This window comes from Tursiops truncatus, chromosome 15 (assembly GCF_011762595.2).
Source record: "Tursiops truncatus isolate mTurTru1 chromosome 15, mTurTru1.mat.Y, whole genome shotgun sequence".
Classification (NCBI taxonomy): Eukaryota; Metazoa; Chordata; class Mammalia; order Artiodactyla; family Delphinidae; genus Tursiops; species Tursiops truncatus.
This window is the reverse complement of record NC_047048.1, coordinates 62,936,279-62,951,761: the sequence shown is the minus strand read 5'-3', so window position 1 is coordinate 62,951,761 and position 15,483 is coordinate 62,936,279. Positions and strand designations below refer to the sequence as shown.

The 15,483-nt window shown below is 54.5% G+C and overlaps 1 protein-coding gene across 14 annotated transcripts in view; it reads right to left on the bottom strand.

Moving 5' to 3' along the window:
• Positions 1-383: 383 nt before the first annotated feature.
• CEP250 (centrosomal protein 250) overlaps positions 384-15,483 on the bottom strand; it is a 45,403-nt gene continuing 30,303 nt past the window's right edge. For all 14 annotated transcript variants that reach the window (XM_073792921.1, XM_073792925.1, XM_033839002.2 and 11 more), the window contains 12 exons: positions 14,855-14,988; positions 13,809-13,947; positions 12,519-12,861; positions 11,549-11,670; positions 10,433-10,553; positions 9,281-9,402; positions 6,189-8,807; positions 4,463-4,576; positions 4,125-4,280; positions 3,579-3,680; positions 2,568-2,630; positions 384-1,012 (listed from right to left, as the gene is read on the bottom strand). In XM_073792921.1, coding sequence (XP_073649022.1) covers positions 749-1,012; positions 2,568-2,630; positions 3,579-3,680; positions 4,125-4,280; positions 4,463-4,576; positions 6,189-8,807; positions 9,281-9,402; positions 10,433-10,553; positions 11,549-11,670; positions 12,519-12,861; positions 13,809-13,947; positions 14,855-14,988 — 4,299 coding nt within the window. In that variant the 3' untranslated portion in view covers positions 384-748. The remainder of the gene's footprint in view (positions 1,013-2,567; positions 2,631-3,578; positions 3,681-4,124; positions 4,281-4,462; positions 4,577-6,188; positions 8,808-9,280; positions 9,403-10,432; positions 10,554-11,548; positions 11,671-12,518; positions 12,862-13,808; positions 13,948-14,854; positions 14,989-15,483) is intronic.

The following is a 15,483-nucleotide window of genomic DNA, read 5'->3' as shown; positions in this document are numbered from 1 at the left end:
TGACTCATCCCTCAGCGCAAACACACACTGCTAAGGCCGACTGGTCTTCTCACCAGTATGCTTAGCAACCCTCCCAACTCCTCTCCAGCCACCAAGGGCCAGTTCATACCTTCCTGCCTCAGCCCCTGGAATTTCTACAGCACTTCTAGGCAGCACACACAACTGTCTCTGACTCATCTGCCTGTTATTGTCAATTGGGCTCAAGCTTCCTGTGGGCAGGGGCTTTGTCTTGTGTATCTTCTGTAGACCTTCTCTATCAGAATGCGGGTAGATGACAAATGCATGCCACCTGACAGGAATCTTCAGTGAATTCTTCCTTAATAGATGCCCTTGATGTATGGCTGTTGCCCAGCTACACAGTAGAGACAGCAGCAGAGAACAAATGCAAAGACCCAGGGTTTATTGCTGGAGGGGGAGGTGTCCGAGCGGGTGAGTGCTGGATGATGAGTTCTAGGCGAGAGGCAGCAGACGCCCCTTGGCCAGGGAAAGGCGCTCTCTGGGTGACTGCAGGCTGGCAGCAAGTGTGATGTGCCTCATTCCCATGTGAGTCAGGGCCTTCCCCCAGCCTTGCAGCTTTCCCTCCCTCTTCCGGGGAATGCCAGCTAACCTGGGGCTCCCAGGCTGGGTAACAGAGTCAGAATTTTCTTTGGCAAACAGCACCTGTGTGGAGGGGCCACGACCTGCTCTACGGCCTTCTGTCTGTCTGTGTGCTCCCAGGCTGGCCCGTGTCCTGCCCTTGCTGCAGCTGCTACCTGGAGGCGCCTTGAGCAGTGCTGGGGCTGGGGCACAGCAGGACCGGCCCAGGGGATGTCAGGCTTTGAGTCAGGGACTCATCCAGCTTTCGGGTCTCGGCCTCCAGGACAGTGGCCTCTGGGGCCTGGGCCACGGCGAGGAGGGAGTGAGAGAGGCTGTGGTGCAGGCCCGCCAGCTCACGGCTCGTCTGCACTGAGCGGGCGATGTAGTCCTGCTTCTGCTTCCGCTCCAGGGCCAGCTGGGCTCGCAGCAGGGCCACCTGGGGGGCAGGAAAACCAAGAGGGTGAGAGCAGTGGAGGGCCTCGAAGCTGCCCCAACCCTTCCTGCTCGGCTCCTGTGGCTCCTGTCAGACCAGCGTTTGAATGAACACCTCACCCACGAATCTCAGGATGAGGCTTTACAGCATTTGGGGGAAGGGCTGCTGGCAATCGGAGAATCCAGTGATTGTCAACCCTGGCTGCACAGGAGACTCAGAGAGAGAGCTTAAAAAACCCAACCAGACTATCCACATGTTTACATGTAATAAAATGCCCAGATTGTAAGTACATTTTGACCAATTTCATAACATACACACCCATATATAACCACTATCTCAATCAAGATACAGGATGCTTTCATCCCTGCAGGAAGCTCCACCGTGCCCCCTTCGAAAGGTTTTAAGAAATTTTCTGACTTAATTAGACAGGTGTGAGGCCTGAGCATCAGTATTTTTTTCAAAGCTCCCCAGGTGGTTCTAACGTGCAGCCAGGGTTGAGAACCACTGATTGATCCATTTCTCAAGATGAGTATACTGAGGGCCCCAGGAGATGAAGTTCTTGGGAGGTCAGGGCACATCCAGGACTAGGGTGGGGCAACAGATGCTCCTAGGGTGCAAAATTTAAGGAGGAGCTCCAGGTCAACAGTGAGGTCTGTCTTGCCTCCCCCTAGTCCGGGCCCTGTCTCAGCGATTGCTTTGTGTGAGTTTAAGAGAATTCAAAGTAATAGCTTAGGTTTCCCTGGTGGCGCAGTGGTTGAAAGTCCGCCTGCCGATGCAGGGGACATGGGTTCGTGCCCCGGTCCGGGAAGATCCCACGTGCCACGGAGCGGCTGGGCCCGTGAGCCATGGCTGCTGAGCCTGTGCGTCCGGAGCCTGTGCTCCCCAATGGGAGAGGCCACAACAGTGAGAGGCCCGCGTACCGCAAAAAAAAAAAAAAAAAAAAAAAAAAAGTAATAGCTTAGGTCTAGCTGTATAGTCAGGGCCTGCCAGTAGTGACTACTGATTTCTGAAACAGGCTCATAAATCAAAACTCCACAGTTCTAATTACTCCTGGGCCTTGAAAGACAGGGTGAACCTTTAGGGGAGGCCTAAGAGGCAAGAAGGCACTTTATACAGTTCCCCTGAGCTTGACCTGAGCTCTAGGGTATGGATCCTGGCGCTGGTGCCAGGCAACTCTGCCTGGTGTGCTGGGCGCACGTGAGGGCAGAGGAGGCCAGGATGCTTCTGCTTGCTTTAGTCTGTCCTCTTAAAATCTTCGTCTGCTCCTCTGCCTTTCCCTTTTCTTTCCTAAGTAGGAGGTCTGGGGCCTGGAGTGTGCTTTCTTCCCCAGTCCCACCCTAAGCACGTGGGAGGTTAAGTCCACTCAGTGTGGGAGGTGGAGTTGAGACGGGGCTCTTCTTGCCTCCCACAAGGACTGAAGTTCTCTAGGCAGGAACTATTTCCCCTCTCCCTGCTGGAGGTGCACAAAGGGCCAAGCACATAGCAGACACCAAAGCCTTGCTGCCTGAGTGCAAGGGAGGGAAAAGGGGCTTAGAAAACGGATCCTTCCAGAACGTACCTCTTTCTGCAGTTCAGCCATGTGCCTGGTATCTGAGGAGCCCTTCTGTCCTCCTCTTCCATCCTGTGGAAGACAAATGCCATTCCTGTTGGAACAGGCCTTCCACCGGAGTTTGTGCAGGCCTCCTCACAATCCTGGGGACCAGGGCAAGGGCTATGGGCCAGAAGTGCCTGAACTCAGATTGAACTCTCTGGGGCACCATGGCCCTGGGGCAAGGAGAAGCCCCAGAGGGCCCAAACCAACCCAATGGAGACCTGAGGCCAAATGTCCCAAAGGCTTGTATGGGACTGGCTTCTTTGAGGTACCTCTTCATTTAAAGTTCAGCACACACCTGCTTCGTGCTAGCCCTGGTCCGTGAGCTAAGGATGCGGAGGGGAAGTAAGACAAGGGGCCTGTCCCTTGGGAAGCTTTTCTTGAAGGAAGGGGGATGGAGGGTTAGGAGGTGCTCAGACACCAGAAACAGTCCCTACCTGCCAGGCCCCAAGGCTGTCTACTGACAGGCATAACTCAACTAAAAGAGTGCTGGTTTGTGGTGTCTTCCCCCAGATCCTTCTGGCCCCAGGAAATATCCTGGACCCATATCTTGTAAATTCAGTATTGCAAAGGGCAAGGAAGTCTAAGAGGTCCACGAAGCTGCTATCAAGCTCCTAGGAACATCCAGCTCTGGCAAGCACCACCCAACACCTACATGCAGGGAGAGACCAGAAGCCCCAGGAGGCCTGCTCCCGGGAGCCTGAAGCACTGGTCTGGGGGGCATGTGGACTGTGTATCAGTGAAGGCTGGGTGCCTCAGAAAGCAGGGCTGACTCCAGCCCCGCCCACTGATGTTGGGCCTCCTTTCCGGGTCAGGGACAGTGCTGGGTGGGGCAGAGCCCGGTCAGGAGGGGCCCTACGGACTGGCTGGAGTGGCTCCTCCCCTTGCAAGGGGAGCCTGGGATACGCACTGCAGAGGGCTGTTTCTAGTGGCTGGGCTTGGGCTCTCCTGAGGCTGCAGTCGATGAAACAGACAAACCTGCTGGGTGGGTGACGGTGCCGTGGCTTCACCGCTCTCCAGGACGCCCGCCCGCGATGCTCGCAGGGAATCCCTCTTCAGTTTCCTCCGCTCTCGCTCCACCTGCCGAGATGCGAGTGAGAAGTCAGGGCTGGGCTTGGCTCTGGGTCTGCAGCAGAGCCGCCTTTTTTGAGAGGAGGCCGGTGTGAGGGTGGGGCAAGTATAACGGGCCAGCAGCCGTGGGAAGCTGAACTGGGCTGAGGAGAGCACTTGCTGGGGCAGCCCTGAGTGCAAAGTGCTGCTGCGGCAGAGGAGGTGGGGCCGGCCTCCTCAGCCTTTGAAGCAGGGCCAGCAAACCTTCTCTGTAGTATTTTAGGCGCTGTGGGCCATTCGATCTGTGTCACAACTACTGCAGTGTCTCCAAACAGCTTTATTTTCAGAAACGGGCAGTGGGCCGAATTTGGCCCCTGGGCTATAGTTTACTAACCTCTTCTCTGGGGGCTGCATGAGAAGTGGAGATGCATGCCCAGCGGACCGGGGAGGGAGCTGAGGACAGGAGTCACCCACCTGCTCCAGGGTGGTCCGCAGCTGGGCATTGTGGTGCTGCAGTCGGCTTCGGTCAACCTCCAGCCGCGCCACCGCTCGCTGCAGGTGTTCAAGCCTCTGCTCCCAGAGCTGCTTCTCCTCCACCTCAGGACTCGGCTCAGTCTTCGCTCCCGAGACCTGAAGGAGAGACCTGTCCGTCTCAGCCGGGCAGCCCCTCAGACAGGTGGGGAACAGATAGAGGGCAAAGGACTAACTTGGCAGGTCTGGGCTTCAGGGACCCAATTCCCAGGGGAAGGGGACAAGCCCCTGGACAGGCGCTCCCTCCTGGGCCATCTGTTCCCACCAGGCCCCCAGCTCACCTCTCCCAGCTGGGCGCCGGGGTCTCCTCTGGGCCCCCGTTCTGCTCGGCTGGTCAGGCCTGGGTTGTGGAGTCGCTCCTTCTCCAGAGCTTGTCTGCTGAGCTCCAACTCATCCTGGGGTGAGTCACACCATTATGGCCTCATATCAAGACCCACTCCACCCTCCGTCCTCAACAATTTTCTCATCAGGTTATAGTCTTACTTTTCCTGGCTTCTCTGAGCTATTCTAGTGGATAACTTTCATTTTACAGGTGGATAAAACTAAGGAGCAGAGAGGGATCTTCCCAAGGATACATGGTGGACTAGGACTAAAACCTGGCTCATTTTATTTATTTATTTTATTTTTATTTTTATTTTTTTGGCCGTACCGCATGGCTTGTGGGATCTTAGTTCCCCGACCAGGGATTGAACCAGGGCCACGGCAGTGAGACCCTAACCACTAGGCCACCAGGGAACTCCCGTTTTAGATCTCCCCTAAGCTAAGTGACAATTGGGAGCACTAGGTGTTGTGGAAAGAGCATGGACCCAGGAATCACATAGAGCCGGGTATTGTGTCATCGCGTATTTGCTATATGACTTGGGTAAAGGTATGAGCTCTTTCCAAACCCCAATTACCTCGTTTGTAAAATGACCACAGTGAGGACTTCCCTGGTGGTCCAGTGGTTAAGACTCCGCACTCCCAATGCAGGGGGCGTGGGTTTGATCCCTGGTCAGGGAACTAAGATCCCACATGCCGGGAGGCGCGGCCACACACACACACACACACACACACAAAAAGACCACGTGAAGCTTAGATTAAGCCTCTGGGATTAAACCCCTTTAGATAAATGGGAAGACTAGTGCTAGATATTTTCTAGGCACCCTAGGGTTCATAAATGGTAAAGGTCAAGAGGACAGACAGAGAAGAGGAACGGAAGGTACACGTGTGGGTGGAGGCTGTCTGGGAGAGAGAAGGAGCTTAGTAGTACGAGGCCAGCCTGCTTAGGTCTAACCCTAGTTCTGCCCTTTACTAGCTGGATGACCTTGGACAGGTTACTTAACCTCTCTTAACTGCCATTCCTCAACTATAAAATGAAGATAATAACCATTCCTACTTCTCTCCTGGTCAGTCTCCCCAGGTCTACAGTTGCTCCCCCGGCAGCCTGAGCCATCTTTCTGAACTATATACCTGATCGTGTCACTCCCCTGCCCCAAACCCTTCATCCACTTCGCACTGGTCACCCAGGTTCTTAACGTGCTGACAAGCCCTAAATGATGGCCCCCTGCTGTCCTCTCTTCTCTTGCCAGAGCCTCTTCTCTGTCCCTGGCAGCCTGAACTCCCTCACAGATACTCCACGCTCTCTTTCCTCCTTCTTCCTTTCCCTCCCCCAACCTGTGCTTGGCTCTTTCCTTACTGGTCCCTTCAGATCTAATCTTAAACACCACTTCTACCAGGAAAGGTGGGGTGGTCCCTCCGGTATGCTCAGAGCACACGAAACTTCACGTGTCAGGCACCAACCCTAATTAGGCACTGCATTATAACTGCTTTTCCACTAGACCATCAGCTCTAGGAGGGCAGGGACTGTGGATGCCACATCTTCCCCCACCGCACTAGCACAGTAACCTGGATTCCACTCTGTTGAGGTGCTCGTGACCTCAGCTTTCTCACACCCTGAGGTGCAGGCAGCCCCGGAGCCCAGGCAGACTGGGCTCTGCCCCAGCCCTTCCCACCCACGGGGTGACTCACCTGCAGCCTCTGCTGTTCCGAGTCCCGCTCCTGGACAGAGGCTTGCAGGAACAGGGCTACCTCCTGCAGACTGCTGATGCTGGCCTTGCTCTGGGCCAGGGACAGTGCCAGGTCCTGGGCCTTCTCCCTCCACTCGATCTCCCTGGCCTCTGTCTGCCTCAGGGCCACCTGTAGTCGCTCCAGCTCCCGCTGCAGCCTGGGACCTGAGGAATCAAGTGTGGAAGACGGCTCCTCTCCTGGGGAGGCTCTGTGGCTGGGGGGCGAGTCCTCCAGACCCTTCCTTGGCCGGGCCTCCCTCAGCTTCAGGATTTCCTCTTCCTTTTGGGCTAGAGTCCACCGTAGCTGCCTTAGGCTCTCACGTAGGCCCCTCGTCTCTTCCTCTTCTCTCTCGTGCCTTGGCTCCTGCTTCTCTTGGGTCGCATCCTCTAGGCCCCGCTGGGCCAGAGCCTTCTCTAGCAGCTGTCCCTGCCTCCTCTGGTGTCTCAGCTCTTCATCCCTCTGGGCAAGTGCCTCCTGGAGCTGCCGCACGGCCTCCTGGTGTCGGAGGTCCTGGTCCTCGATCTCACCTTCCCGCTTCCTCAGGGCCTCCTCCAGCTGCCGGGATTGTGCCTGGCAGGAGTCCAGGGCAGCCTGCAAAGTGGCCGTGCTGGCCTCCAGGCTGCGGCTCAGCTCCGCCTGCCCAAGGAGATGCTGCTCTTTCTCCTGCAGGGTGGCCTGAGCCTTGCTGAGGGCCTTCTGCAGAGCCTCAGCCTGGACCCTGGCAGCCTCCTCCCGACACTGGGAGGACTGGCCATCTGCCCGGAGGGCCTCCAGCTCCCGGTCCCGTTCCTGGAGCATCACCTCTGCCTGCAGCCAGCTGTCCCGCAGGGTCCTGGCCTCCGCCTCATGCTCCTGGGCCTGCGCGGCACACTGTTGCTGGAGGGCCAGCAGAGCCTTCTCCTGCTCCCGAGACTCAGCCCTTAGGTCACCCAGCACCTCCTCCAGGGCCTGGACCCGCTGTCTCTCCACTGCCAGCTCTTCCTGGAGCCTCTGCACGTGTTCCTTGTGGTCCTCCAGCTCAGCCTGGTACTCCTGCAGTGTGGCGTGGGCCTGCTCCAGAGCTTGCTGCAGCGAGCCCGTCTGTTCCTTCACGCTCTCCTCCTGGCCCTGGGCCTGCTGCTGCTGCTGGTGCTGCAGGGCCTCGAGCTCCCGGGCACCCTGGGCCAGGGCCCTCTGGGCCTCGTCCAGCCGACCCTGAAGTGCCTGCTCTTTCAGCTCCCCCTGCTCCCTGGCTTCCTGCAGGTGCCGCTGCAGGACCACTATCTCCTGCTCCCGCTGGGTCAGGAGTAGGCTGGTCTCCCCCACCTTCCTGTGTAGGCCCTGGAGCTGCTGCTCCAGCTGGTCCTTGTGCTCCTGAAGCTCCTGGATACGCTCCTGCTGGCATTCCAACTCCTTCTCCTTATCGCGCAGGATCAGCTTCATGTGCTCCAGGCTCCCTCGCTGAGCTTTACTCTGGCCCTTCCCTTCCTCTGCCCGCTCCTGCATCAGCTGCCTCTGAGAGGCCAGCTCCCGGCCCCGTTCTCTCAAGGACAGCTTGATCTGCTCCAGGTCCTCCTCCAGGATCTTGGTCTGCAGGGTCCTCTGATCTTCCAGGACCTGAATCCTTTCCTTCAGCAGCACCATGTCCTGCTCCCTCCTCTCCAGGTCCTGAGTCAGATGCTCTTTCTGCCTCTGCAGCTCCTTGATCTGGTCTTGCTGGGACGTGACCTCCTGGTCCTTCTCCTGGAGTTCTCTTGCCAGGAGGGTGCTCTGGCTCTCCAGCTCCTGGATCTGGCTGCCCTGCACCTGCAGCTCCTGGCTCCTCTCCTCCAGGTCCAGTGTAAGGTGGGTCAGAGCCACCCTCTGCATTTCCCTCTGGCCCTCCAGCTCCTCGATCGCCTTTTGCTGGCATTCCACTTTGTGGTGGTTTTCCTCTAGGTCCAGGGCCAGGCGTTCCATTGTAACCAGCTGCTTCTTCAGGTCCTCAATCTGTCCTTTCTGGGACTCAATCACTTGGGCCTTCTTCTCAAGTTCCAGAAGCTGATGCTCCAAGATGTTCCTCTGCGCCTCCTGGTCCTTCTCAAGCTCCTTGATCTGCTCCCGCTGCAGAGTCAGCTTCTGCTCTTGCTCCTGGACGGCCACGGGGAGATGCTCTAGAACAGACCTACACTCCTCCAGCTCCCGGATCTGTTCTCGCTGCAGATCCACCTCTTGGGTCCTCTTCTTCAGGTCCAGGGACAGCACTTCCAAAGCAGCCTTTTGCATTTCCCATTGCTTCTCCAGCACCTGGATTTTTCCCTGCAGAGTCTCCACCTCCTCTTCTCTTTCAGACAGGGTCTGGGCCAGGCGAGCCAGATTCTCCTGCAAAGCCTTCCCCTGGGCCACCTTCAGCTTGCCCTGCTCCTGCAGGGCCTGGGCTCGCTCGCGCTCACTCTCCACCTCCTCGTTTTTCAGTTTCAGTGCTGAGCGCACAGTTCTCAGGTCTTCCTCCAGGACCCCAGCAGCGCTTGCCTGAGCCCTGGCTTCTGCCACAGATGCTTGGAGATGTTCCACCTGGGCAGTCAGGTTCTCCTTGGCTGCCTGCAGTAACTCTCGCTCATTCTGGAAAACAAGATGCAAAACCACCTTAAACTATACTTCCCTGAAACTGTCACTCCAACACAGGCCCTTCCTTTCCTTCCTCTGCGGCACCAGCATTGTCAAGGATTTGGGCAAAAGGAACTGGGTGTTCCACTTAGGCTGATACCGTAAAAGAATATCCCTACCCTACCCCGGGCTCTGCTGTGCTCAGAGGGGAAAAACTGTTGCAAATGAGTCATCCCAGACTCTAGTCCTTCAGGGAAAGGGACAAAAATCTCAACCTCAATTCAGAAAAGGTAATTAAAGGAGGATTCACTAGGGCCTTAATAATGGCCCTCAGGGATGTGGGGAGAGCCAGAGAAACAGAGACACTGCTGAAGGAGGCTGGGCACTACATATGGATGGGGTATGACCATGGGCCAGGATGGGCTCAATCCTGGGCCCTGAGGGACTACTCCTGAAGCAACCCCTCCCCCAAACCAGAAACACCTTACCTGGGCTTCTATTCCCTGGAGCTCTGCTTGCCGTAGGCGACTCTGGAAGGATGTCACAGTTTCACGCAGCTCCCTCAGCTCAGATTCTAGGGAGTTCTGTTTTCCTTCCCACTTGGATTTCTCTTTGGGAAGACAGGTAGTGGAGGAAGAACCATGATTGGAGGAAAGGAGGGACGTAGAGGCAGATGGAAGATGGGGAATAGAATCAAAGGAGGAAAAGGCCAAGAAGGAGAGAATTACACCCAGTTTCATAGAGGCATCACCCGTCTGCCAGCTGCTCCTGTCTGTCTAGGCTCCCTGCTGCTTCCAGACTCGTGTCTGCATCTGCTGCCCAGCTTCAGCAGTGCCTGACAATCATCCCAACACTTCCCATCCCGATCACAGATTCTCAACCTTGGATTCCAGACAGGGTTGAGCTAGATGATGTTGGAGGTCCTTTCCAGTCCCTAAGTCTATGATTTTGCAGAGGTTCCTAGAGACCAGGGTTGCTCTGCTGGGTACCCTCCATTTCTGCAAAATGCACCAGAACCCAACTGTATGTGTGTGGCTCTCAGGGAGCCGTTTGGGATAATTTTAAGACCCAGACCCACTCCCCACGTTGTCTTCTTCCCTTCTACAGTTGAGCCTTGAGTCGCAAGACCCTCCCCTCTCCTTTCCCTTCCTAGTAGTCACCACCCTTCCTAGCCCTTGGCTGTGGCACAGATAGCTTCTCCCCAGATTTCCCCCTCTTCCTATCTCCCAAACAAGCCCATAATCCTTCTGCTGTCAAAGGTTAATCATTTGAGAACATAGTTGGAGATAACAAAATAAGTAACACTGATAAATGATGAAAGACAGAATTTTACAGCGTTCTTACAGACCTGACCTTAGGGTGCCAGTTTTTAAATCTTCACAGAAAAAACAGAAGCCTAGCTAGCAACTTCCCTCAGTTCACCAAATCTGTTCCTCCTAATCCCTTCTTCCAGGACGGCTCTCAAAGGCCAAGCAAAGTACAAAAAATAGTTCACGGGGGTCATCGCCCCTTTGGAGACGCCTCTAGGTAAATCTCACAGTTGTGGGTAAGCAGTGGCTCCCAGGCCTGATCCCGCCCCACTGGGCTTCCTGCCTTTCCTTTCTTCTGCCCCAAACCCACCCCTGCCTTAAGCTTCTCACCTTCCTGGTTCTGGGAGAGCTGTCTCTGCAGAGCCTGCAACTCTGTGTGGATCTGGTTCTTCTCTGCCTCTGTATCAGTGAGACGCTGTTCCAGCTTCCGGGCCTGATCCCTCAGATCATCCTGGGAAAGAAAGGGTGTGGAACTCAAGTTCCTCATCTTCCAAAAAGCCGCCCCAGTTCAGGGCCCGATCCCTCTCTTCCCTCAGCCTGTCAGGGTCTGCCATCACGGACCTACTCTCAGATTGCTGGGTTATTTACCTCTGAACTCATGTGCATTTGGCTCCTGGAAGGGATGACAGGCTCTGCTCCAAATGGCTGGAGCCTAGGGTTCCCCTTCTGACTCGTCTGTCTTTGAAACAGAACTCCTGCTGAAGTCTTAACCCGGGATCATCTCTCCTCTCCCCAAACTCCTACTTCAAAGCTTAGCTCAAAGGTCACTGCTTCCCTCCTTCTGACCCTCCCAATTGTCCCTTCCTCCTGTTATTATCATGTACATCTGTTATTGATCCAATTATTTCTATCAGTTCTGCTTTATCTTAGGATGCAGTCTGGTTGCTCAGCCCTGTCACAAGTCTTCTTGAGGGCAGAGAGCAGGTCTTTCTCCTTTTTGTATCCCTAGCTCAGAGCGGCTGGCATATATATAGGTGACACTCAATTTTTACTGACTGATGGGTTCACTGTGAGGTGGAATTTGGGGGACATTTAGTTCAGTCTTAGGCCTAGAATGTTCCTATAAATGGCAACCTCAAATCTCAGCGATCCCCAATTTGTCAGGTTTTTCTTGGAGGTCTTGACACCAAGAACAATTCATGGCTGAGAGGAAAATGATGCAAAACGGTATCACAGGTCTATACAGAGTATCACGTTTTACAGGGCTCACTCGAGTCCCTCACTCATTTATTCCTCACAGCCCTGTGAGGCAGGCACGATTTGCCCTACTTTACTAGTGAAACCAAGGCCCAGGACGCCAAATGCTTTATTCACAGTTGCCGGGTAGTAAGTGATAGAGGTGGAACTCATCCCAACTTTACGTCAGAAATAAAACAGGTCAAAGTGCTTCACAAGTCTTTTTCGGCGTAGGTGAAGAGCCTGAGGAAGGAGAACAGAGACACATACCCGGGCCCGCTGCGTCTTCCACAGGTCTTGGTGAAGCTTCTGGAGGGCAGACGCTACCGCCTCAGCTGAGAGAGCCGTCTGCAGGGGCCATCTCTTAAAGAGGATCCTAGCTCCATTCTGGTCTGAAAAAATGAGGAAACACCTCCTGACCTGGCTGCACTATGAAAAGAAACAGCCATACCTCCCAGACCTGGCCTTGGCCTTCCCACCCATCCCTCTTCTCCTCAAAGAACCCCTTCTCAGCAGTTTGTTCATCATGCCCTGTCTGCAAACCTACGTGCCAGGCACTGTGATGTGCATTAGAAAATGCTATCATCTGTTAGGCATTTAATAAGTGCCAGGAACTGTGTGAACGATTTTATTTGTCATCTCATTAACTCCTTAAAAAACTCCCAAGAGGTAAGTACTTCTTCTAAAAAAAAAATTATGTATTTTTGGCTGCGTTGGGTCTTCGTTGCTGTGCTCGGGCTTTCTCTAGTTGCGGATGGAGGGGGCTGCTCTTCGTTGCAGTGTGCGGGCTTCTCATTGCGGTGGCTTCTCTTGTTGCGGAGCACGGGCTCTAGGCTCATGGGCCTCAGTAGTTGTGGCACATGGGCTCAGTAAGTGTGGTGCACGGGCTTAGTTGCTCCATGGTATGTGGGATCTTCCTGGACCAGGGATCGAACCCGTGTCCCCTGCATTGGCAGGCGGATTCTCAACCACTGCGCCACCAGGGAAGTCCCGGTAAGTACTTTTAACACCCTCATTTTATAGTTGAGAAAATCAAATTCAAAGAGAAAAGGTGACTTGCCCAAGGACACACATCTAGCAAATGGCCGAGCTGGGGTTCAAACTCTGATTGAATTAATCCTAGAGTCTGTGGCCTTGGCCTTGATGAGTATTGCCTAAGGAACTGCATTCCCTTCCCTTCTCCTCTGGGAGCTAGGCCTGGCTTTGACCAAAGAACTGAGTCCCTGGGTGGCTGCCTCACCTGGCTCAGGGCCCCAGAGGGAAGAAGCCGAGTCTCCCCCACCACTCAGCTCAAGCCCCCTCTCATAAGGAGACCCCAGGGCCTGCTGCAAGACAGAACAGAGGCTGGCCAGCTGGACCTGGGCCTGGTGCCCAGGCTGCTGTCCCGCTGCCAGGGCATCCAGGTGGCTCTCCGTGCTGCGCAGTCGCAGCTGTAGTTGGGCTGCCTTGGTTTCCTGGGCCCACAAGGAAGCTTGTAGCTGCTGTTCTGTTACTCGAGCTGCCTCTAGCTCCTCCAGCAGCTGTGCTTCCTGGGCCAGAAAGTCAGCCTCCTTTTCCTTCACCTCCTGCTTCAGTAATTCCACCTGCCAGAGAGGAAGTATGGTCACTCTGAGCAGGGAATGGATACCCTCTCCCCAGACCCTCCCGGGCCTGACCCCACTCAATCCCTGTGCAAACCTTGACTGGGGCTGGGAGGATTTCAGTAGGCTCAGCTCTCCAGCAGGAAGGGAGGGCTCCGGAATGAGTGTAACCCTAGGTTTAACCTACATGCCCACTTACGGACTCCTGACACATGGGCCTGGGCTATGCAAATGGGCTTTGGCCCTGGTCCCCCTGGCAACTATGCCAGCTCCCTGCTATGATTAGAAATCTGCCTGAAACACTGACACTGAGCCTAAAAAGACCAGTCACGATAATAATAGCTACCATTTATTGAATGCTTACTGTGTTCCTGACACTTTATATATTCCTATAATGATTAAGAATTATCATCCTTGTTTTATGGTTGAATAAAGTGATGTTCGCACAACCAGGAAGCAGTGGAGCTGGGAGTCACACCCAGGATCGTCTAACAGGCAGACCTAGGTCCTCATCTGCCACAGTCTACGTCTAGCTCTCACTTCCTCATTATTCTCCTCCCAGTTCCATCTTTCCTCTGTGCACAAGGTCTGGGGTCCTGCTGTGAGCAGACTGGGTCCCTGGAAGCAAGAGGCTGCCGCTGACCCCGTCTGGAGTAATACTTGTTCCCCCTGCTGTGTCTTGCCAGGCAGACCAGGCACACTTGGCAGCGGCTGGGCTTGAACCAGGCCTGTGTGAGCTCTGCCCCTCTGGGCACTGTGTTCTGGGCCATCAGGTTCCCCACAGGGTCCGTTCTCAACGCTGGGTCAGGTTGCCAAGCCCCCCCCAGCCCAGTCCTGGCTGCCCCGTCCTGCCAGGGCTGCTGAGGTCTCAGCGTGACTGAGCAATCACCTGCCGACTCCAGAAGGAGGTTCCCACCAAGGAAGAGGGCTCTTAGTGGGGTGGGAAATACCTGGGCGCTGAGCTCTTTCTGCCCTGCCTGGGCCTCCTGCATGTCCTGGCGCAAGGAGCTCAGCTCTTGCTGTCGAACAGAGTCAGCCTCTTGTAAAGCAAGGAGTCTCTGTTCCTTTTCCGCCAGCGACAGAGTCAGGCTAAAAAGAGAGGGTTCAGAGGGCTGGGTCATTCTCTCAGGGAATGAAGAACTACCTTCTCATCTGACTGCTCTAACACAGCATTAATAATTAATAGAAACAGTGATGATAATGATTCCAGTATAACAATAAAAGCCTCCATACACTGAGCACCTACTGAGTGCTCCTAGGTCCTTCATGCATATATTTCATTTCAACTTCACAGTTTATTCTTCTCTAGAAAAATTCCAGAAATATCTATACAATACCTCAAATTCAACATGTCCAATTCTTCCCAACCCCTCTGCACCTCCCCTCCCACCAGTCACCCCTACTATGTTCCCCAGCTCACTGAATGGCACCTCCATTCACTCTTAGAAGTCTTGACCACATCACAGCATCCTCCCCTCATCCCACCTGGGTCCACTTTAAGACTACAAATAACTGATTCCAACTCCCCTGACACCCCTTAAACCCCTTTCCTCCTCCCCTTCCCTACGACCCTACCTCGGTTCAGCTTTGGTTCTCTTATCTGGACAATTGTCTTCCTGCCTCTAGTTTCATCAACAAAAGGATTTCTCCCTCCTCAGACTCCAGGTAACATAACCTGCAATACTTTCCTTTGGGGGTTATTTGATTAACGTCTTCCCCACAAAACGATAAATTCTACTGAGGCAGAGACTCTATTGTCTTAATATATCCCCAACCCCTGGCATAGTGTCTGGTGCGTGCTATGTGTTCTCTAAATATCTGCTAAATGAATGAAGCATGAGCTTTGGAGACAAGGACCATGCCCTCTCCACACAGCTACCTGTACAGCCCAGAGCTGGAGACGTGAGAGGTTAGGTGCCCTGAGCAAACGGTCAACCTCACAGTGACCCCTGGACCCAGACAGGCAAAAGCCAACTCCATGGCCTGTCTAGCCTACCTGGCTTTCTCTCTCTCCAGCTCCTTCTGAATTCGGCAACACTCCTGGGCCTCTCTCAGCTTCTCCTGAACCTCCTGGTCCACCAACCTCTGGGAGTCTTCCTTGGAAACCAGCTGAGACTTCAAGTCCTCCACCTGGAAAGTCAAGGGCATGAGGACCAAGGGCAGGAAGGTTGGTGGGAGGATGCTTCCCACCTAGGGCTTTAGGGTCCTTCAAGGTTTACCAGAGTCACCAGCCCATTTTCAAAGCTCTGGAGGTCCTGGCAACCCTTACATGCTGTTCTTATCCACCTCCCTCTGCCAGTACCATCCAGCCTAGTCCCGTCTCCCCAGCCTCACATATGCTGTATAGCGGCAGGCACAAATAAAAACCTTGGTTGAATGTAACTCTGTCCAATGGCCAAGTGATGGGCAAGTGATTGTATTTTTTTAAAAATAAACAACCCGACCATCATCTGATACAGGATTTTGAGAAGGAAAAGCAATCTGGTATAAAAATACTGGATCTATGGGGAGGCTGGATCTATGGGGCTGCCAAGAAAATATGAGGTCTCTGGTCCCCACTGAGAGAGGTTACTAACTACCCCAGGGATCTGGGAGGCACATGCACAGCTCTGAGCACCCTTCACT